Source organism: Oculina patagonica, chromosome 9 (genome assembly GCF_052425735.1).
Source record: "Oculina patagonica isolate OP01 chromosome 9, crgOcupat, whole genome shotgun sequence".
In the NCBI taxonomy this organism is placed as follows: Eukaryota; Metazoa; Cnidaria; class Anthozoa; order Scleractinia; family Oculinidae; genus Oculina; species Oculina patagonica.
In genome coordinates, this window is record NC_135766.1 from 18,208,386 (window position 1) to 18,231,476 (window position 23,091).

The 23,091-nt window shown below is 39.5% G+C and overlaps 2 protein-coding genes and 1 pseudogene across 3 annotated transcripts; 1 reads left to right on the plus strand and 2 right to left on the minus strand.

Moving 5' to 3' along the window:
- Positions 1-6,153: 6,153 nt before the first annotated feature.
- Positions 6,154-8,264, minus strand: LOC144666406 (uncharacterized; annotated as a pseudogene). The gene is made up of 2 exons (XR_013573180.1): positions 8,116-8,264; positions 6,154-7,607 (listed from the first exon to the last, which is right to left on the minus strand). The product of XR_013573180.1 is annotated as an uncharacterized LOC144666406 (transcript).
- Positions 8,265-10,230: 1,966 nt separating this feature from the next.
- On the minus strand, positions 10,231-12,335 carry LOC144666474 (uncharacterized). Its single transcript, XM_078527910.1, has 2 exons — positions 11,782-12,335; positions 10,231-11,662 (listed from the first exon to the last, which is right to left on the minus strand). Exons 1-2 carry the CDS (start codon positions 12,266-12,268, stop codon positions 10,353-10,355), a joined length of 1,797 nt encoding a protein of 598 aa, XP_078384036.1. The 5' UTR covers positions 12,269-12,335; the 3' UTR covers positions 10,231-10,352.
- A 2,168-nt stretch (positions 12,336-14,503) lies between these two features.
- Positions 14,504-22,287, plus strand: LOC144666409 (uncharacterized). The gene is made up of 6 exons (XM_078527840.1): positions 14,504-15,176; positions 15,520-15,600; positions 16,398-16,422; positions 18,944-19,007; positions 20,175-20,343; positions 21,489-22,287. The coding sequence occupies exons 1-5, from the start codon at positions 14,655-14,657 to the stop codon at positions 20,311-20,313; spliced, it is 831 nt and encodes a 276-aa protein (XP_078383966.1). The 5' UTR covers positions 14,504-14,654; the 3' UTR covers positions 20,314-20,343; positions 21,489-22,287.
- Positions 22,288-23,091: the final 804 nt, after the last annotated feature.

Genomic DNA, 23,091 nt, shown 5'->3' on the forward strand with positions numbered 1-23,091 from the left:
TATCTTATCATAATTTAAAGGAGCTACGTCACGGGGATTTCGCGGATTTTTAGTCCTAACTATTTTAAAATTAGTGGTAGGTACTAAACCCACGAAAAACATTATCTTTGAACATCTAAAGGCAGATATAACCTAGTAAATTTGCGGGGAGAAGTAAATCCACGGCTATTAATATTGATTTTTTTAGCAACTTGAAAAGTTTAGCATCAATTTTTCAAGTTGTAATGCCTTTCCATACTGGTCATCCGCAGCCAAAGACGCTTGTTAACAGTTTTGGTGCTCTTAAATAGCATTTGGTAATAGAAGTGGAGCATTATATTTAGGTTTCCTACGATACAAATATGTATCTTGGCTGTTCAAAAATCTGTTAAAATCCTTTACAAAGCCCCTTTAAATAAGTCGTGGGATCTGACAAGGGTCAAAAATTAAAAATAAGAAAATTCTCGAAAAATCAACTCATCTTAATGCAAGGATTGCGATCTTATTTGAGGTTCAAATTATGAAATTTTGATTTCTTTATTAGGGGTAGTTTCGAACAGTTACTAGATGTCCTCCCTTTTTAACCATCAAGGCTAGTCATGTTTGTTTTGTAAAAGTGCCGAAACTATCTAAAAGTTAGTTTACATTCTTTTTCAATACTGAAAGAAAAGCGTAGTTATAAAAAAATTACAAAGTATCAGAAATAGTAAGAAATCAATTGAAATTTACCGATTTTGGCTTGTTTGCCACCCCCTCCGGATCTCTGCTCCACCGAAATCACGTGCTGTAAGTTTAGAATATTACGTGAAAACAAACAACTCACAGCATAGTATCGATAAGCATAGCAAAGCATAGCAGAGTAAAGCATATCAAGTATAGACGAGCAAAGCAAAGCAAAGCAGAGCACAGCACAGCACAGCATAGCATAGCATAGCATTGCAAAGCAGAGCAGAGGACAACCTCGTCCCCAGGGTCTTCTCGGCGACGAGCGGCCGCCCTTTTGAAAACGGAGAAGACCATGGGGACGAGGTTGAGCAGAGGAAAGTAGAGTACAGCATAGCAACGTAGTACATAGCATAGCATTGCATAGCATAGCATAGCATAGCATAGCATAGCATAGCACAGCATAGCATAGCATTGCAAAGCATTGCATAGCATAGCACAGCATATCATAGCATAGCACAGTATAGCAACGGCGTCATGTAAGAAACCGCTTTGTGACCTTTGTCAAAAGGTGGAGTGAAGTTAGTGTAGTTGGTGGAGTAGTGCCTCATTTTCTTCGGGGTCAGTTGAGTGGTTGAGCACGCGAGCAATAAAGAAATTAAATTTACTACGCACAAGTAAGCGCGGCGCGCAAAGGGCTCCACATGTAAAGTAATTTTCTCGCACGATCGCGTGCCGTCCACTCGACCGACCCTGAGAAAATGAGAGATTGTTGGTAGTCTAGGAGTTATGAGACTCACTTGAGACTCCGACTTTATAGTCATAATAAACAGACTATATTAGTCAATTGGTGAAACAGTTATGAGCAAGAGCTAAAGACACAGATTAGAATTAAGGCCATGTTACACAACTGACGAAGCAATAAATGTGCCTCCCGCTTCCCAAACTTCCGCTGTTAATAGCTGTTTTGTTTTTAAGTGACGTCACTGAGTTGCTGCGGGCCACGTGAGTTATGCAAGGACCTTTTACGAGCGAGCTGTTGTTCGATGTTGTGTTGTAAAAATCTCTTGAGTGTGGTTCCAATAAAGAAGTCTTTAAATCGAGCCAGCAATCGGTTTTGACGTCGTCCCTCGACAATAAAAAGACTGACAAAGAAGACCAGCGACTGCTCAGTTGAGAAAAAATAAACTCTATTCTGACACGGAAAAACTGAAACACTCTCTCTGTCGTAACATTGAAATGAAAAGAATTTACGTTTAGTAGATTGTTTAATTTCCCGAGAAAATGCAGCTTGCAGCGAAGCATTTTGTTCCAGTTCAGTAAGTTCAAGCTAACGATTTTTACTGTTTCTCCCTGTCTCATTTTATCCAAGCGAGGGTTTGGCAAATTGTAACTGCCACTCGTTCCTGACGAAATACCTATATTTAATATGCATTTAGGGAGGGCACAAAAGAAATATGTATGACGTTGTTGTCTTAGCCGACTGAATCCGCATGTAGCCGACGATGTCTACAAAACGAAAATAATTCCACTTGTTCAAATTTTATTTTAAAGCAGACCACAAAAAGCTAAGTTGTCTTGCGGGTCAGTTATAACGTCATGTGGACAGTCACGCCATAGACGGTTTTAAAGCCCATACTGTTTGCTTCATTATTGTGAAATAGTGAAAAAAAGTATGGTTGTATGCAAATTCAAAGATAACTTCAATGTTCCACCAGAAATATTAAGTTGGAGAAATACAAAATACAGAAATAATGAATATGTTACAGACGATGGCTTACTGTTTTGGAAAGGGATTTTACATTAGTTAACTGGATGTGTTTTCCAGTCGTTTGTATGAACTGACACTTCCTCGGTTTCCGACACGTGACATTCCTATCAATTTCGAGTGAGCTTATATGGAATTATGGCTAAAACAAAGTACGCTGCTTTTACATTAAGTGGTGGAACAACGTTCAAGTTCAGATGAAAGGCAAACCGGCCATTTATTAATTAAAGTAGCTCTAAGTTGACAATATGAAACAAATTAAACCTTTAAGCTTTGGTAATCGACTAGATTTCGTACAAATAGTTTACTCGACTTTCCCAGATTCAAACCTTTGACCTGCATATCTTTAATGTAAAAAAGGAATTTTATAATTTGTATATAGACTTCCTTTCCTATTCGATTACGTGATCGATACGTTCATCCATGCGTACAGCTTTTTCCTCTTTTAAGAGTTCTAACGCGCAATCTTTCTATTGTTAATTCTACAAAAGGCCCTAATATACTTTACAAACGCGCCTGTGTTTTCAGGATAACATGATAATTCTAGTAGTAACATATTCGACGGCTGTTCCATTTGACTTGTCTAACAACAATTGAAGGAAACAGCTAGAATTCCAATGTCTAACAAACGCTCTTTTATGTAGAGAGTTAAGAAAAATAGTTTTAAAAATAATCTAAGATTGTTATAATAGATTTAAATCCACTCCGGTCGAGATGGATTTTTACTACGTTGTTTATTAATGTCCTATTTGATCTCTGGGTGATCCTCGCAATATTCCTTAAGCAGATCATCTCGCAGTTGGGTGAAATCAAAATCGCTATCCGGTAGAAACTCCTTCACTGTTTTCCCATCCAGATAATCGAAGTAGGGCCACATCAGCTCCTCTTCGCAGCCGTACTTGTAGCACTGAATGGTTGCACCGTACAGCTGCTTGGACTCATTGGTCAGCTTGTGTGTTTGAAACCAGTTAGGAGAGATCCATGTCACACCTCCTTGCTTTGCTGTGAAATTTGACAGCTCTTGTTGGGTGTCCTCACCATTCCATGTCTTGTTGTAGACTGTGACTTTTATTGCTCCATGCAAAACCTTGATGACGGCGTACGCATTCCCATGGTTGTGGATAGGACTTTCAGATCCGGCTGGCCAAATCTCTAGCACGTATGGAATGCCAGTCGAAAAGCCGCGATGGGTTCCTAGAGTGACTCTCAGATATGACATCCCGCCATCTTTACTCTTTTCACTTAGCTTTTCGTAAAGAATCTTCCCCTCTGTGTTGATGCTGTAGTTGATTGCGTCCGACAGTCTTGGGCTGCTGTAGGGCCAGTCCAAAGCCACGTCTGGCGAGGCGACGTTTCCGTACAGTTCTTGGCAGGTCGCTGGCAGGCTGGCTGACATCACGAAGTGGTTACTTCCCAGTTCGGGGAGTGTCGCTTTCGAACTATCAAGCACCAGCGGGGACCAGTTGTACGTTAGAGGATGAGGATAGAATGACACTTTCTTCTCCACGTCTACTCTGGCTGTTAGTTTTGCTCGCTCATTTGTAGGAATTGAGTTGAAAGCTCGGCTAACATCTAGCACAGAGCTTAGCGCCTGACTGATGAGAATCCCCAACTGATAGCTCGGGTTGGCATTTGACGTTAAAAACTTTGTTGCCAGCCTTGGAACTTCCCTGATCACCAACCCTTCAATGGAATCCACATCTTTTATGACAATCTCTTTGGTGACGTCTGGACGAAAAATGAACTGCCATGGGTCGGCTTCATCTTCTGTTTTTGGGAAAGGGAACTTTTTCGTCAACAGAGTAGTCTCTTCCATGAAGTAGCCCTTTCCGTACTTAAGGATCCTTTAATTGCGATTGAAGCTGTACCAATAGGAGACCTTTTTTTCCACCTCCAGACCTCCATCTTTGGGTGTGGCAGGTCCTGGATAGACTGTGTCTCCGGGCTTTCTGGAAATGAACATTGCTCCTTCGGTACTGATTACTACTTCCAAGTATCCAAGCTTATCTTTGTCTGCCTCAGCGAGTTTACTGCCGTCATGGCAGTGTGGCGCTGATCTGATGCGAATCGCAAAAGGTGTACGCCTTTGGATGTTAGCTGACACAATCCCTTCTCCGCTTAATGGAAGTGGTTTACAGAACGTGGTTTGACGAAGCTTCGGACAATGCATAATTATCCAACTTGGTTTGAAGCGTATGATGTCACCTTGTGTGTAAAGAAACAGGCAATCGGTCAGAAAGGACAACTATTCTGGTTATCAAAGTTTGTTAAGCCTTTTAACTTCGATGGAAATGATCTAATCTTTGCTCAATGGCGTGCGGTGGTTTACTGAAAATGTGTCTTTCTGTTGTCTGAACCAAATATAAGGAATATCAATTATAGCTTCCTCGGTTTCCAAGAACTTTAAAATACCGCCCATTGCGGTTAGTTCTGATGACGCATTCTTCTCTCATTTATTCCGTGTTGTTTAAAGCTCTTCCTGTCTTTCGAGCAATGCATATACAAAATTTAACTCTAACTACACAGAAAATGCGCTTATTTCCTTGCGTATAACACAGCCTCCTTGATTTCCCAAAATAAATATCTTAACTCTTCGGCAGATGGATTTATACCAAGTAGTTGTAAGTAATTTTGTTCATTGCGTGACTGCGGTTAATCCGTGAACTTTTGATTACACGTACTTCAGTCATTTATTCCGTGTTAAAGCTTTTCCCGTATGCCTTCTATCGGTTTGTCTGAAAGTGTCCCAAGACATTTTATGAACAAGGAAACATAGTCATTTATTTCAAGGGCACATGCACGGCATATTGTAAGATTATCTTGAGGGAACTAGAGATATCTTCACTATCAACAGGAACTTGACTTGGAAAATGTAGGGAGCAATTGAATTTGTCAATAAGGAACAAGGGATAAAACGCATTATCTTTAAGTCATAAAGGGAACATGCACCCTTCCCCTCCCCCGCGGAGGCCCTCTTGTCTGCATGAATTTGCTTCCTCGATTTCCAAGAACTGTAAGGCAAGACCTTCACCCAATTATTCTTATATAAACCAAAAAAACTAGCAATACCATAGAACTGCAATTAAAAAGCAACTTCAGAATCTTTTCTTTGAGAGCAAAGAAACAAAGGCACTTAATAAATACATTAAACTTCTCATGCAGTGACCCGCCGCGGACACCCCGCGCGGACACCGCAACGGACACAGCCCCGGCGAAAAGTGACGGAGACCCGCAACGGACCCGCAACGGACACAACGACGCCCCGAGCGGTCCGCTTAACGAGAGTCGACGTGTAGCGTTACGACGACAAATTTAGATGAATTTTTATGCAATTTTTATCTGTTTTTAGTGGGATTTAGCTTGTCATATTTTGCATCCTCCTAAAAACGGCTAGCAATTAAACTTGTATAACTGCTAGCTGCATACTACTAATCGTGGCGTTGTTTTCCCGCCGGAGAATATTACATTGACCCATGTTTTACTTTCATTGTAAAGTTTCTATTTTAAGAAGCTATAGCTTGCATTCAAATCTTTATTTTCTCTTTCGTGCAATTCACGTTTTTGATTTAAGGAATTGTCTATATAAACTTGCTGCCTTAACTTATAATATTTCTATTCATTCAATGACAGCAATCAAAACTATAACGTGTGAATTTTTACCAAGTTCTATAATGGAGAATTTAGTTACTGAGATTACAGCGTAAACTGAAGACAGCTCAGACAGTTCAAGAGATGACAAAAAGTAACAGGACAGAATCTATGATACTTTATTTCTACATTGTTAACAATACAAAAAGAAATCCACGATTGATTTTTCAGTTACATGAATCATTATTCCTGGGCTCAATGTGACTACATGAAATACAATGATACAAAAATTCCTCGATTTCTTAGAATTACACCTTTGACCTTTTTTCTTATATGATTTTACATAGTTCAGTCTGATCTACGGATTATTCATTTTTATCCATTCATTTCGTTTTTCGTTTCGTATTTGAGTATAATCACGGTGATATGAACCAGAATGATAGTATGCGTCGTAACTTAACCAGTTTTATAACCTTCTATAAAGGCCTAATTTTTTAACTTCAAAAATTTTATCTGACCAGTTACGCATAATTATTCACGGCAATAACATTTCATCTGATCGGAATACGGACTCTACATTAATCAATTTATTAATTAATTAATGTCAACACTTAGGCCCATTCAAAATAGCAATCTTAAAATAAGCAATCAGGCATTTTGTCTTTTAAATGGCAAGATTATTCAGTCTTTCTGGATAAACCTGTTCTCTATAAGCACACTAGTGCTGTCATAGTAGTCCTCCTTACAGAGTTTGCTTTATTTCCTCAAGCTTTACCAGATTGGCGATTTTCCTTATGAGATCAGCGGCCGACATAATAGCCAAGGCAATCTTTGCAATCAGTGCTGCTCCATCTGTTGCGAGTGCCGCAATGATCATGGCGGTCACCTTGGCAACAGTCTCCAGCCAGTCATACCATTTCATCTCTTTGCATAAACTCTTGATGACCGTCCACAGGATTCCAGCGGCGTAGCTTTCCTTGAGGAGGATAAAGATGGCTTTAGCTTCGTCCAATGTATTGCCTCCTGCTGCCTTCCATGAAGAGATGAACTTTTCAATCGCCCTTTGTAACTGTGGAGAATTCTTAACCGCGTTTGCGGTGTCCTCCACTGTGGCTTTCATGATGCTTTCTTCACACTTACTGCGATGCCTACTGCATGCATTACCAGAATCACGGCCTCAACTAGAATACTGGCTTCCTGTAGAAAGCTTGCCCACTCGGTGTCAGCAACTATTGCAAGCGCTTTACCAGGAAGGAATTCCTTGCCATCCCGAGTCAACTGGACCCAGTGTTTGCCGTCGCTTGTCTGGGTTATTTCCATGCGAAATGTTGGGATGCTGAGAGCTTCTTCTATCAGCTTGATCCGATATTCAGGTAAGAACTTGGCAAGCCTTACGCGGATGTCTTGATCAGGCCTAGAAGTGAACTCATGGGCGAGCTTTACTTCTTCGGCAGCTGCTGCTCTGGCTGCTTCAGCTATAGTATCTTTTGCTTTAGGATCTGCATCCAGCTTTGAAAACTCTTCGGGAGCATTCTTTTTAATTTGCTCCAAGGCCCCATCCAAAGCTTGTGAAATGGTTTCACTTTCAGCTGCCATTTTTATGGATTAACTGCAATTAAGAAAGCAGAGAGACATTGTGTAATCGCGAGTCAACTTTTGAAACTTTTCGCATTTTTCTTTTCTGCTCGATTTTCTTCAGTCTCTTTTGGTTGATTCCCTACTATACCAAAATGCTATTGTAACTGAACAAAACTGGAAAATAATATTTCTGCTTGGGTACGATGCCGGCGAGGACTTAGATCGACAGTGACTCATTCTTTCAAACAGTGTGCTCGCTCTCAAAAAGGTGTCAATATCTTGCTTTTAAAAACTGACAAAACCCTCGGCAGATTCTTTCTACCTCATTTGCAGTCATATGTCAGCTAGTTTTTTGGCAATCTCTAAGAAGATAAATCTGACTTCTTATTTAGTACTATATTCAAATTTGTGGAACATGTTCGAGTAATAAGAATGTCAGATGAGAGACATTTAGCGGTCCAAATGTATTCAACACTTGTTGTTACTGACATCTTGGAAAGTACTGTAAACAGATTGCCATAATGTTCTATTCTACTTACCAAATTATGTTAAGCTTGGCACTCAACTGCGAAGGAAATAAATGAGGTAAGTTTCGCTGATGCCCTGAACCTTTATTTGTGCACGTTTTTGTCGATATCACGAGGCCTCCACGTGCCACACTTGATACTCATTGTTGATTTTGGTGAATTGTCAAATCGGATGATTTTCCTGGAATTGAACAGAACAGTCTTGCACGATCTGCAACGAAACAAATTTGTCAGACATGTCCCTCCAGAACTTTTTTAATCGGTTAAGACATTTGGATATTTTATCAATACTTAAGATCTGTAAGTACCACATACTATGCGCATCGAGGGGGGCCCGCAGGGGGACGGGCACCCGAGGGGGGGGGGGGGGAGCGGAGGGGAGAGAACCGGAGACGGGGGGCGCCCGGCCCCGCCGAGAGGGGCCGCCACGCGGGGAGCGGGGGGGGGGGGACACCGAGGGAGCGGGACGGAGCGGCCGGCGACAGGGGGACGCGGCGGGGACGGGCGCCGCACTAGCGCAATTGAATTTGATGTACTATCAAATCATTTCATTTTTTGGAATTTGAACTGGGGTAACAGTAATCAGATATGCTACTCAAAATCTCAAGTACTATTGTGTTGATCTCATCACGCTCGTCACGAGGTGGTATAAGCAAGAACTCAGCTGTAACATGCCGAGGCTTAACGATATCCATTGTTGGTTCTGGTGCATTGCCAAACGACCTGATGTTCTTGGAATACTGAACAGGGCTGAACATACTCAGATAACTTGTCAAAATGATTAGTACACTATAACTTATAGAAAATACTGTAACGAGCTCAGCGGACCACTTGCCTGTAGTTATCTTTATTGTTAGCCTCGAGAATTGTTCGATTCGCAGTCTCGATTCCATCTCACACATTATTTAGGTATTAAGAAAGGCCTTTCAAAATGTCTCAGACAGACGCAACAACTTTAAAGGTTTCAGTGTGAAATATTAAGAAGAGGTGTAGTAGTATTCCTTTTGTAGATATGTGAAAGAGATACCATTTTATTACACAAACTAGAGTGAATTACCAGGATTTCTCTCGCTGAGAAAAATCATATCTTTAAACTGTTAAAGATCATATCTTTCACATGTGAAAATATCGATTTGGACACGTTTGCTGACCAGTTTCTCATGTTTCAATGGTGAATGAGCCAAAGTTTATGGATATTTAGTCGAAGCATCTTCGGATCTTCCTCTGCAATCTTCGATAAAGTTCGGAAAATGTTCGGAAACATTCGTACGACCGTCGGACAATATTTTGAAAATCTTCTAAAATCGTCGAAAAATGGTTGGCAATCTTCGAAAAATCGTCTAAAACTTCGTTATTAGTAGGTTTATAAAAATAAACAAAATAATACATGGTTGCTTGGAGATATGAGATTTATCTTCTCATGTTCAAGTCGATATATCACTCATTACATTTGTTTGCTCACTTGTGAGATATTGACTTGAGCACTCAAAGATAAATTTCATATTCCGCACAACAATGTATTATCCTCTATTTCTAACAACAATATCTGAAAGGGTTTCTTTTTCAGTCAAACATCGAAAATAAAGGGGCAAGAGTTTGGACCTCGGAGGAAAGCCTCCCCATTTAAAAAAATTGAGTTCCTTCTCCATGCGCACCACCCACATGGGTGAATCTTTGATTACAATATCTGTCTCATTAGCATAAGATAATTTGTAATCAACCAATCAATAAATAAATCAATCAATCAAACAAACAAACAAACAAACAAACCCCTTTCTGTGTAGATACTTAAGTTATTGCAACATTTTTTTTTAAATTAGCTATAATCAAAGTACTAATCATAATCCATAGCCATAATTGAGTCATATCATATTGTTTTGTTTTAGTGTAAAAGGTCTCCATCAGTTATACATAATGGTTCAGTATTAGATTTATTAAGTTTATTCCTTCCACATTTTTTAGTTGCTTTTAAGACAAATAATGGTTGAAAGAAAAGTTTCCCCTCCATCGCACCCCCCCCCCCCCAAAAAAAAAAAAAGAAACTGAAACACAGAACTTGACCCTTCACAGTAGTTATCAGTAAAAAAAAGCGAGATATAAATTGAACAAATCTTATGGTCACAGCAATTTGACCGCTAAGGCAAAACTTTTTAATATATCACAACATTATAAAACCAACATCAGATTTTCACAACCAAGCAAAGTCTTAAACCTGGGTTTTCATGTGTGTCAAAGACATTGAATTGTAGTTACAAATTTGGGGCAGCCATTTTGAAGAGAAAATTCTGCACCAATTTTCGTCCCCTTGGAGGTGAAACCATCTCTTCATAACTGCAAGATGAGCGATATTTGGAAATGCACTTACTTATGCGTAACAACAATTGGGAATCAATTTGCTCAGTAAATTGACTAACATTTAGTTGCTTTAAATATCTGCAAGACCCCACAACTGCGTAAATAGAAGACTCACTTACATCTGAGCAGCCTATCACATCCAAGTAAGTCAAATTAGAACAACTTGAAGCAATAGCAAGCATTGAGATGCTGGTGATCTGGGCACAAGATTGTGACCCTCTAAATGAAGCATCCAGATATTGCAGCTCATTGCAGCTATGCGCAAGGCTTGTAACCCCTGCGTCTGTGATTCGATGACACCCAGCAATACTAAGATAAGTTAATCTTGGACAACTGTTGCCTATTTGCTTCAAAGTCTTGTCTGTAATTTTGGTGCAGTATGACAGATCCACATGACAAAGAGCAAGCAGTGTACTTTTGTCTAACTTGAAATCCAAGTCACTTACATATGAGCAAACTTGCATATCCAGGTACTCAAGCTTGATGCAGTTTTGTACAATGTCATTTATACTGTTTCTTGTTATACGCAAGCATTCTGATATCTCTAAACTCTTTAAGTCCTCACAAAATGCTGCCACTAGCTTAACAGACACATCAGAAATTCCCAGGCAACCACAGATGTTCAGGTGCATCAATTTAACGCAGTTTGTTGCAACAGCAGTGATGCCATTGTCTGTGACCCCCTGGCATGATTTAACATTTAGCTGGCGTAGATCTCGGCAGTTTTCAGCAATTCTTTGCACGGCTACATCAGTAATATTGCCTGCAGGTCTTGGCAGTTCACAGCCGCATACATTCAAGGACTGAAGCATCTTGCAATGTTTTGCTACAACTTCTATTGACACATCTGTTATACAAGGGCAACCTTTAGCAACAAGATGCAGTAGGTTTGGGCAAACCTGGGCAACAACTGAAATACCTGAATCATCTATGCCGGGACAGAAGGAGATGTCTAGAACTTGTAACTTAGGAGAAGTGCAGCTCAAATGGCATAAAACATCATTGTTGAGTTCCATACAGCCAGACAGACCTAAGCTAAGTAAATTAAATGTATGGGGTTTAGACAAGTCTATTTCCTCTCCAATGATTCCTGCGTTATTTAAATAAATCCTTTTCATACTTTTGCTCGTTTGTGCTTCCTCCAAAAACTCGTTGGTTATGAAGAAGTATGTTTCACTAGAATCTTCCTCGCATTCACCAGGGATGTCCTGGGCGCGCCGTACCGACGAAAAGACTAAATCCGGCTGAACGAAAGCAAAGACTAGGAACTAAGGTACGGAGAGGGGGCGCACGCCGCTAGTGTTCTTAGCTACATCCCTGATTCACAGATAACTTTCAGTTCCTGAAGTGCTTTGCAAGTTCTGATTAAATGCTTTAGAGCATCGGACGTTACATTCGTTTTGTACGCTGTGATGTTTAAGTACCTGAGCAGGCTGCAATTTCTTGCGATGACTTCTAACCCACGGTCGGTCAACAAAATACACCCTGATAATTCAAGGACTTCTAAATTGGGGCATTTCTTGGCAATAAGTTCCACACATTTATCATTGACCCGAGTGCAGTTCGAGAGATTAACTTCCCTCACATTGCCACACCAGGATAAGATGCGCTTTAGCACTTCATAAGAAAGTTCGTCGCAGTTTGGAAAAGATATCTTTCTCCACAAGCTGCTATCTTCCGCCAAGCAACACCATCTCTTGCAAACAAGCCGCACTCTAAACAAGTTAAAAATACGCTGCCTGGCCAAAAAAGAAAATATCTTCAGGATAATAGTCTCTGGTAAGTCTTGCACTTGGATTCCTGTTGCCATTGTGCTAAAAAGCTGTTTAATTTGACTGCAGAAATTGACAAAATCAATTTAGCACTTTTCCGTCCGCCATTTTGCTTTTTACCTGAAACAATAAGGGCCTGAAACCGAGATTGGTTCCCAGTCTTTCCATACATGACATTGGATAAAACTTAGGATAAAACACTGTGGAGGGGCCGGGAGCAAGCGCCCCCTGGCAAGGCCTTACTTCGCTTTTTTGTCCTCACCTTTGCTTGTAAAACTTCGGCCGTTATTAGCCAATCAGAAAATTGCACGAGATCTCTCGAGTAAACTGAAAGTTTGACCTGCTTATCTAGTGGGCGTTACTATTCAAATAAAAGTAAGGCTTAAATGCTATGGATAAAAATAGATACAAAAAAAGTCACAGTTAGGCATCATTTGCTTAGCGCTTAGTCAGTCGGCATGCTTTTCTTACTTACCGGTAGAGTTTCATAAAGCCGGGTTGTTTGAACTACATTAGCACCTGATCTCGAAATATGGCTAAACTGACAATGATGGCAAGCACGGCGTATAATAATGTGTTGGTGATCTGCCAAATAGTTTCTATAATACCTAGTCCAGTCCCTGAACACTCTCTTACGCGCGCCTTATATAGTGGTTGAACCCAGGCGCTTGAAGAGAGAGTCCAGGGGCGCGATCCATTGGACCAAAATTTTCGGTTTGAATTTTCGAAATTTTCATCTGTCAAATGGAACGGTATTTTCCACTTGAATCGGCCAGGCTAGTTCCATTCCCGCAAACAGTAAAGAAAACTGAAGATATTACTCCCTCTTGATAAATTCTGAAGCCATCTATCCTTTCACTTAGCTCAAAAACGTAGCTCCACGCTTTTTTAAACGTAAAGAATGCGAAAAGTTTACACTGGAAACACATACGTCTGCTTTTATGACATCTACGGAAACATTTGGATGCACAAGATGTGCTCTTATCGCATTCGTTTAAGACAATTATACGTGGTGTGCACGTATTTTCGAACTGCTTACCAAAGCTTGCTAAGCACACGTGTTCCAATAACGCAGTTTATAAGCTGTCTGCCGCAAGAAGACAAGACGAACACTGATCAGTGTCGAGCAGCTGGAATGACCGCCATGTCGAATTTTGTCGATTTTCGGGTTGGGAAAAACTGGGCCCGAGCATAAATTGGCGAATGGAACAGGATTTTCCGAATATTCCGATTTTCCGGAATTTGAGGACAACCTCCAGAAGTTGACCAAAATTTTCGAAACGAGTTTCCGGAAACTTTCTGTTCCATTTGATTTTGTACCGGAATTTCCGAAAAATTTGGTCCAATGGATCGCGCCCCAGGATAACCCCTGACCCACGATCGCCCCTAAAAACGACTGCGTAGGAGGCTACCGTACCACGCGCTTCCAGTAAATTTGCCCCCAAATCAAATATGAACACAAGTCGGTCAAGTTTTTCACCGTATTATTTGTTGATTTCAAATACCTAATCGTAGTGCGCACGATACAGCCCACGATAGCATTAAAATGGCGTTTTTGACAATTTTCGATAAAAACTTACAAGTTCGATTGGTCACGCTACACAAGTCTGTAGGCAAGATGAACTTGTGACTACTTGCTGGGCCGTTTGGCCAGGCTTTACACAACCCGGCCGGCTGCCAGAATTCCCTTATAGATGTTTTATTACCCGTCATGTTCGCCGTTCTTTCTAAATAAAGCTGTGATGTAGAGTGGCCGTAGAGTGAGTTCTAACCCGCCTCGCGCAGGCCCGCACACGTGGTCTTTTTTTTTTTGCCGCGCGCGCGTGGCTATCGCGTGTAGATCTACGTTAGCCATGCGCAAGGAGCTTCATTTTCGATTCAATTGCAGCTGTCAAAAGTTGTGTGTGTTGTGCACCAACAAATTAATATTCATCGCTGTACAATAAATGCAAGCAACAATTCAAGATTCAAACAATAGAACTTTTTGAATGTTATTATTAAATGCGCATTAACTGCTGTTGTCTCATGTTAAATTTATTAATCGTCTGGTCTATTCGACCTAGAAGAAAAAAAAAGCGAAAGAAAGCTCTATATAACGGCTGGGGAAGAAACATATCATACGAGCGTGTATATGAAAATGAATTTAATTTGACTAGCTCTATACGCGATTAACAAAAAAGTACAATTGTACCGTCACCTATTTGGAATGTATAATTAACTCTAACGCAATTATAACACCGTTGACGTTGTGCTAATTACAGCTTTAGTGACGTAAAATCTCTTAAGTAAACTCAATTTGCATCACAACGAAAACTTGCCGGTTTTTTGACAAGGTTTTCGACAAACTGTTCACTTGGCTACCAGATGTAAACTACATTGCTGCGAAGGTAAAATCGTCAAAAATGTAGGTTGGCGCAATTTGGGATGGGTTGTAGCGGGTCCCAGCCCGCTCAAAGTGTCAGCGCTAACGATAGCGAAGCAATTATCGTTTCCAAAGAAAACAGCGCGAATGGAAACGCAGATCAACTTGGATCGGCAAAAATCGATGGGATCGAAACGACGGAGAATTTACTGCAAGACGCCAAGGCAGCTGAAGGAAATCAATTAAATTTAACTAATAGATCTGTTAACAGAACTGGCCAGGAGGCGGACAACCTTAAACGAACTATTGCGAAACGGGACGGCAAAGAAATCGAAAATGCCTGGGGTGTCTCGAAAGTGAAGAAAAATATAGAAAACGTTGTCTCAAAGCCAGGGCAAGCAGTGCTAGTTGATTTCGAGAGCGAGTATGGACGGGACGGCGTTGATTTAACTTCAAGTCAAGTCGAAGGCGACCAAGATAAGGAGAGATTGATCAGCGCCAAACTGGGTACCAGAATATCGCCTGATGGAACGTATGGTGCTGATTACATTGAGCGAATGGACAAGCAACGGGCTATACACAAGGTAAATATGGTGCTAATGAACTAACAGCGCTTCTTATAACACGGTCAGTAAGTAAATAACTGCTTATTAGCTCTTAAAATCATTTGCGTAGCGCTAATATAGCTCGCATTCATTTGTTTGTAACCTAGCTTAACCTTTAATTATCTTCGACATGAACTGTACATGTCTAGATATGCTTTTCCAGAAAGTACGGTTTGTTTTGCCCCCGGTCATTACAATCTAAATGATACCCCTGGGAGCATAGGCAATATAAATTAAATTATATTTACAAATTACTAACGAGATAGCTTTAATTACAAATTAGATCTCTCTGTTTTTAATTTTTGTTTCTATTTTTTCGTAGGAAGATTCGGAGGAAGCATTTGACCCTTCTACGTTAATAGATATTGAAAAATTTAAAGCGGCGAATGCTCCAACGAAGCAGGTGGGTTATTTTAGTAATTAATTTCCGTTTGTTTTTTTCTCACTGAACACGAGCTAGAAACAACGTTTTGAAATTCAATCTTGCGTCGCGAAAGCGTTACACAATTTGTTTTCTATAAGAATATTGTTTTTCCGACCCAGGCTGAATATTCTTATTTTTCTGCCGATGTTTATTGAAAATATTCTCTTAGATTATAGCGTATGACATTTCCGTTTGTGCTGTTCAACCTACATATGTATTACATGTACCATTCATTTAACTGTCATTAGCATCGAACATTTGGCTATTGCAGGATTTTATCTTTTTATTGGCTAGTTTTGCCGTTTAGAAAAAAGGACGAATTTTATACGATTAAGTAAAGATTAAATTTTCATCGTAAATCGAATTTTCATCGCACAAAATTTTATCCTTTTAATTTCAAAATCTCAGCCTCGGGTTTACTCTTAAAATATTCAAAAAAGTTGGCAAATTTCAGCCTCCATATCTTTAATATAAAATAAATTCTTATAGAAAAAAAATGTATGTCACGACATTTCACTGCATTTTTGCATGATATTTTTCTCGAACGAAATTTTCGGAGCCATAAACCGCTAATAATAACAACGACATAAATTTGTTAGCGCAACTGTGACGCTTTTATATATAATATGTTTTTGTTATTAGTTCGCACAGCTGAGTGGTTAGTATTATATGCTGTTTGGCTGTACAGACTGTGCATAGCCGATATGTCCGATTGCCTTAATTCGCTTAAAAATAAGATTTGCCTCAGAAATTTTAATTATTACTTTTTCTTTTAGATGCCATCATCAAACAAGGAATCAGGTAAGGCACTTTTCATTTAGTCGTGCGCTGTGTTCGGCCAACAAATGCCGCCTGATATATTACAGTTAGGCTTTTACAGATTGTGCTCCTAAAAGTGGCATATTATGCTACTAGCAGTGCTCAAAATTTTGCCAAATTATGCAAAAATTATGCCAGAATTCCCAAATTATGCTTCTGATTTCCGAAATTATGCTCACAAAATGACGTAGATTCTATACATAGAGGTGCGCAATAACGACACCAAATTATGATGTTTTTTAAATAAACTGTTGTTGTAAATTAATTTGTGTTTATGGCAGTTTATCACGGCCGTCAGCTGTCCAAATTAGCTGCTCGCATCTCTAAACCGTTTGTAAAATGCCTCCAACGACTTAACAATCACAATTGTATAGCTAAAACGCGCATTGCAAGAACAAACTACCTAAATTTCATTTATTTCTGTAGAAAGTACACCATATTTACTACATTTTATGAATTTATGCTCCAAAAAGTGCTAAAAATTGCTAATTATGCCGTGGCAGTGCTCGTTTCACAAATTATGCTTTTTAGCTCCAATTATGCCAAAAATTATGCTAGCACAATCTATAAAAGCCTAATTACAGTTAGCCACAAGGAGTCTTATCGAAATTTGTTAAAAAATGCTTACTGATATATAGATAAAACATTCAGCGCTACCAAGAGAAAGTTTTAGTTGGAAAAATTAGCTCAGTAAAGGAGACGTCCAGCTCCCTTTCGGGACTGAAATTTGTTGGTGTCAAAACGCCATCTTTACTAGCTTACGTTCACACATAGGACTTTTAATTCTAAAACCCTGAAGGTATTACTAAAAGAAGCGATTTATAAATTATCCGATTACAGCGGAACCTCGATATAACGAAGGGCCAAGGGACTGGCAAAATATGTTCGCTATAACGAGGTTTCGTTATATCGAGTTCTTTCCATATATTTTACTATTACTGGGGCGAAGAATATCGTTCGTTATATCGAGGACTTCGCTATATAGAGGTTCGTTAAATCGAGGTTCCACTGTAATAGTTCACTACCAAATCAGTTTGGCTTACGTGAGATAAGCAAATTCACAACTAAAAATTCAAATGATATCTTCCTCGCCTTTAACTAACCTACCATTCATTTTTTATTCTAAAGTACTTATTTTAAGAGCAGGTGTAGGACATGATATGGACAGCAAACTTTAAAGTCACAGGAGAATTGGCTATTTCATCTAGACGTTTGACCAGAGAATTTGGTTTCGTCACATTCAATGGCGGAAATTTTTGTGTAAATATTTGCGCGTGGGACCTTGTTTAACATTATTTCGGAATTTGCCGTGGTGCATTCGAGTTTCATGACTCATGTTATAAGTAGTATGTTGTGCAAATGAATATTTTATTGATTGTGATTCAAATGATGTGATTAAAAATTTGCATGAGCACAAATCGAGGAGAGCTCACCTAAGTCTTTCGGTAACTTTACGGTTTTATGCCATTCTTAAAATTCAATATTATTAGGATCTAGTAGAAATTCGGCCTGTTTAGGCTGTGAATGCAGGCTTCTCTTTCGTCCGCTGTTGTATGCCACAAAAAAGTCATAATGAAAGCCATATTTTTATGCTTAAATAATTAGTTTTATTGATAGTATAAAGTTTTTCCTAGCAGGCCAAAATATTTTCAGATAAAATTGCGTGCCAGTAATAGCCAATCATTTTGGTAAGCGATGGATATTAATTTTAATTGAACTGTCAGTTTTGTACTGAATTAATTGACGGAGTTCTTCATTCCATACAAATATAAATCTTCCTGAGAAATCACCTCGTGGAAAAAACCCCTTTCTCTGAGTCGCTCGTTAAAAAATAGCAGCGAAAACAAATGTAAAATCTTTAGTTCAAACATTGTTGCAAGGCGATTACTTTATCACACAACATTTTCGCGTTAATAAAAAAATCGCGAAACTTCGATGTTGCTTAAAACAAATGTGGTTTATTCAATATGGGAAAAGGTTAAAAAAGTTGTCCATCCAAACTCGCAAAAATATGTGTCACGAAAATTTTGAGCAATGAATAAAGGTAATCGCTTTGCCAAGCAGTGAGATGTAGGATGGGAGTATATGATTACGAGTTAATTTCTGAGTTGTTTATGAGACAACTGATCATATATATAATGATGGTAAATCTGAGCCTAGTGGCCCACCAGTACATCCCCACCGATGGGATGCTAGTCCATCGCAGGGTTACCCCAGAGCACTAAATTCGCCGGTACCCATTTATACCCCTCGGGCCGGTGGTGAGAGGCACTATGAGAGTAAAGTGTCTTGCCCAAGAACACAACACAGTCAACACAGTGACCCCGGCCAGGTCTCGAACTCGGACCGCTCGATCCGTAGCTCGAGTCCAGCGCACTAACCATGCATAAGGTCACTGCGCCTCCAACATACTAGTTATGACGAGTTTGTAATTTTTGTTTTCACCAAATTAATGATGTTTCCAGTTCGGGGAATGCTAAAACCAGACGAATTTTTATTTCAGAAACAGCAAAAGTCGGAACGGACGAAAACCGCAATGAGTATGACATCACAACGAACACAACCAAGTAAGAAAGCTAATAAAGTTGGATTGGAATGATTGAACAAAAAATCACAGCCGCCCCATGCATGCAAATTAAAAAACGCTTTAGACAGTTTGCCCAAGTGCTTATATTATAAGACTTATAATCTTGCAAAATCGATCTTGTAACATTCAATAATTTTCAAGTTTATAATGCATGCAAAATTTTTTTTTCCTGTGCGCTCTAAACCCTATACCCTGTTTCGGACTAGACCCTGTCCAGGAACGTTTCTGAGAATAGAAGAGATAGAAAGGCTTTAATTCCTGACGTTAATTAATCATAAAGAGATTGATAATAACAAGACATAAGAAAGTTTTTTTCTAAGAATTATACCCAATTGCCGACCTGAGTGCTCTAACCACTATTTCGGACCAAAATTGTCAAAATCTGTACCCCATTTCAGAACAAAATGGCTCGAAAACCATACCCTGGGTTGACATTGCAGCACCTCTTATCCCGGTTTCTGTAACATTAAGCGGCTAGGAATATTTCTACTTCCCCCAATGTAAAAGGGGCGGGTATGTTCGTCAGAAATTTTAAAAAGAACCCCCTAAAAGAGACCAATCTGGGTGTCGCCCAAACTTTTTTTAGACCCTAAAAGATACCAAAAATTCTGAATATAGAATTTATATTTCTTCTTGTGCAACCCTAAACGAGACCCTGGCGGTTAAAAATATTGCGATTTTGGTCAGAACACCTTAAGCGAGACCCCAGAGGGGGTACTCCGGCTTGTAAATGACGGGGAGATCGAATGGAGGCAAAACTCAGGACCCAAAAAAATCCCTAAGTCTTCCGATATTACCCAAAAAAATCCCTGGACCAAAAATAACCCCCCAAAAAATCCCTTCTCAAATTACCCCTAAATTGCCAGGAGGGGCTAACATAACACAAAGAACGCTCGTTTTGTTTATTCATGATACCATTAATACGCCAAGGCCGTGCCAAGGCACTTTAGTTCTTTTTTAATACCCAAAAAAATCACCTATCTAAATGAAGTCACCCACGACGAGCATCCCTGCTTCCTTTATATAGGAGTCCCCCCGGGAATAATATGCATTAAAAAAAAACATTACCCAACGTTGCAGTACATAAACTTTTCATGAACTGAGTTATGCCAACTCTATTTTTACTTGTTTTTAACCTTGAACACAGCCATACAGAAGCCGAGTTCGTAGCAAGTCCGTCAAACTACAACGAATTCTACGATGATGACGAAAAACAATTGATTGCCAGCATCGAGAACGACTTCAAAACCACTTCACCTTTCGCACTTCCTGGATCGGTGTTGTAACAAGACGCTAATTATACCAGAGGTGATAAGGTAATAAATAAATTAATTTGTAATAAGTTTTCCGATCTTGCCTTTCGTCCCAGCCCATAGATTAAGTCTCGAAGTCGCTAAGCAACCAGACGCGCTTTCGGAGTACACTCGCGTGTTCGTGCTACTCTCTGATTGGATGATAAAAATCTGAAATTGTACGAGTGCTTTAACAAAGAATAACTGCAAACGGTACTTGTAATCAGGCGTCGAAATTAAGCCATGCGAAATTAATAAGGGGAAATAAAAGAATAGGAAGTGACAAGACAAACTAGGAACAAATCCGAGGTAAAGTCCAAGAAACAAGTCTCGGAAATTCAACTTGCTCTAAAGTTACAAACTAGCAAATCCAAACTTACACATCCTCGTGTCCTTATTGCGTTCCTCTACTTATCAAACCATTATTTTTTTGTCTCAATTTCCTCTCTGAATTTCACATTCAAGTTCAAATTCATCCTGAAAGTCTATTTTAATTTTTCGCGCCAGAATCAGTGATACTATTTTGAAATGGTATGCACCTCACCGTCAGCCTACCAATCATAGCAATCGGGAAAAAGAAGCGTGAAAAATAATTTCATCCATCCTGTCATCTATCGACATCTAATTCCTTCAAAGGAAAGATAGTACCCACAAAAATGACCTGGCTCCCAATGTGTGGCTTCATAGCTAAGGTGTTAGTAGAGCATCCCACCGGTATCGCCGAGGTTAAGGGTTTGAAACCCGTTGAAGAATTGATGGGCTCATCCACGGCAAGGATCGTGTGTCTTGCTTCATGCCGTGAATCAACGCCGCAAGAATTGAACCGCAATCAGAACTCTCAAGGAAAACGAAAAATATATTCTGAGTAAGCGAGGAGTCGAGAAGCCGAGAATGCTGGAAAGGCTAATTAAGAAAAAAAGAATTGGTCGATGAGATGGTGGGAAAGCTCCTGATAAAAAGGTTATACTGTTTGTCTTTTCAATAAGGTGAATCCAATTCAACATGAAATAACTTGGAAACTTCGGATCAATTTAGGTTTCTGGGAAACGCTCACCTACCCCTCCCCAAACCTAACATTTGCCCAAAGCGATAAGTAAGGGTTAATGTTAGGTTTGGGGAGGGGGGGAGCAGTGAAATAATTGATCCGAAACTTCTTCATTTTTCAACAGAGAACGCCACTGAGAAAGGAAAGGGAGGAAAGACTCTGTGAGCTTCTATGAACTCGAGGAGCCACCGTCATCGCGCACCAACGTAAACGTTTTTCAATGAACATTTTTAATTTCGAGTTTTTTCCTTCGCGTTCAGTGACGTGAGATTTCATTCAGGGATACTAAAAAACAAATTGGCTCTTTAGTGAATACTCAGTCGTTCTCATTATAGTTTAAAATAGTTTGAATTCCCGACAGTGCTATTTGATTTAACACACAAAAGGACGAAAAAGCGGATCCCCCGCTTTCAAAGAAGACAAAATGAGTCTTGAAGGGCCAAACAAATTGGCAGTCCAGTACTTTCTAATCCGGGCCCCATGTTATAAGCAAGCCTGGATCAGTCGGTGAGGTTCTTGTATTGAAGTATTAATGCTGGAATTCCTCAAGCTTGTTATTTACTGACATTTGCTTTTCGCTCTTTTTGGAAGCACAAGAAAAACTAAAACGTCGCTGCCGTTGCTCTGGCGATTAACTAATTAAAACTACTTTAACTGGCACTACAACCAAGCGAAATGTCGAAAAATTTATTTTTCAGGGCAACGCAAAATTCGTGGATAGTACTATCCATGCAAAATTAAATTTCCCTATATTGGGCACTGTTATTGTTATAGAAAACCTTTGTATATATTTTATTTGAATCAATTTTTCGCAGTGGCAATATGTTAACAAATATTCAGTGTGATGGCGAGCAAAATGAGAGTGTCAGAGACGAAAGGGCGTGACTACTGACACTTTTAAATAAATGGAAACGAAAACTGCCTGGCCCTTGTCTTCATCACTTTTGCTTTTTTTGTTAATTTCTTTGTTACATTTTAATTTTCTACAGAAGAAAAAAGAATAATAGCGAAGAGATTCACATTAAGGAACATCTTTTTCAAAATTTATTTATCTAGGTTCATCGTTTACTCTTGGAAACGATTCAACTTTTGTACTGTACAGAAAAGTTACGACTACAATTATTATACGTGCACTGTAGACCGCGAGTAGTCTCTCTTTTGCTCAAAAGTCCGTAGGGATGAACAGGAAAAGAGCGAGCAAGTACGATTTACTTTTTCCAGCGCCTTCACTACTCGCAGCTCACTCTTTCGTCGCTCGTTTATACAGTGCACTGCTTGCGCTCGCTCGTTATTTCTCGTTCGTCCGCACGGACTTTAGTGGAGAAAAGGAGAGACTGATCGCAGTATTGTTTTCTAGGGTTAGGGTCAGTGTTGTGACCTTAAGTTTATGATTAAAGGGGCTTTGTGACCGATTTTAACAGATTTTTAAACAGTTAAAATTTATATTTGTGCCATAGGAAACCTAAAAACAAATTGTCCATTTTTATTAAAAACTGCTGTATTAACCTAGCACTGAAACTGTTAACAAGCGTCTTTGGCTGTGGATCGCTAGGATGGAAATGGATGGGAACTTGAAAAATTGCGGCTAAACTTTTCAAGTTGTTTCTTCAAAAAATCGATATTATTTCCAAGCCGAAGCTTGATTTCTATCTGCAAATTAAGGTCAAATCTTCCTTTAGCTGTTAGCTGGGTTTAGTTGTCTACCACTAATTTCAGAACAGTTTAGA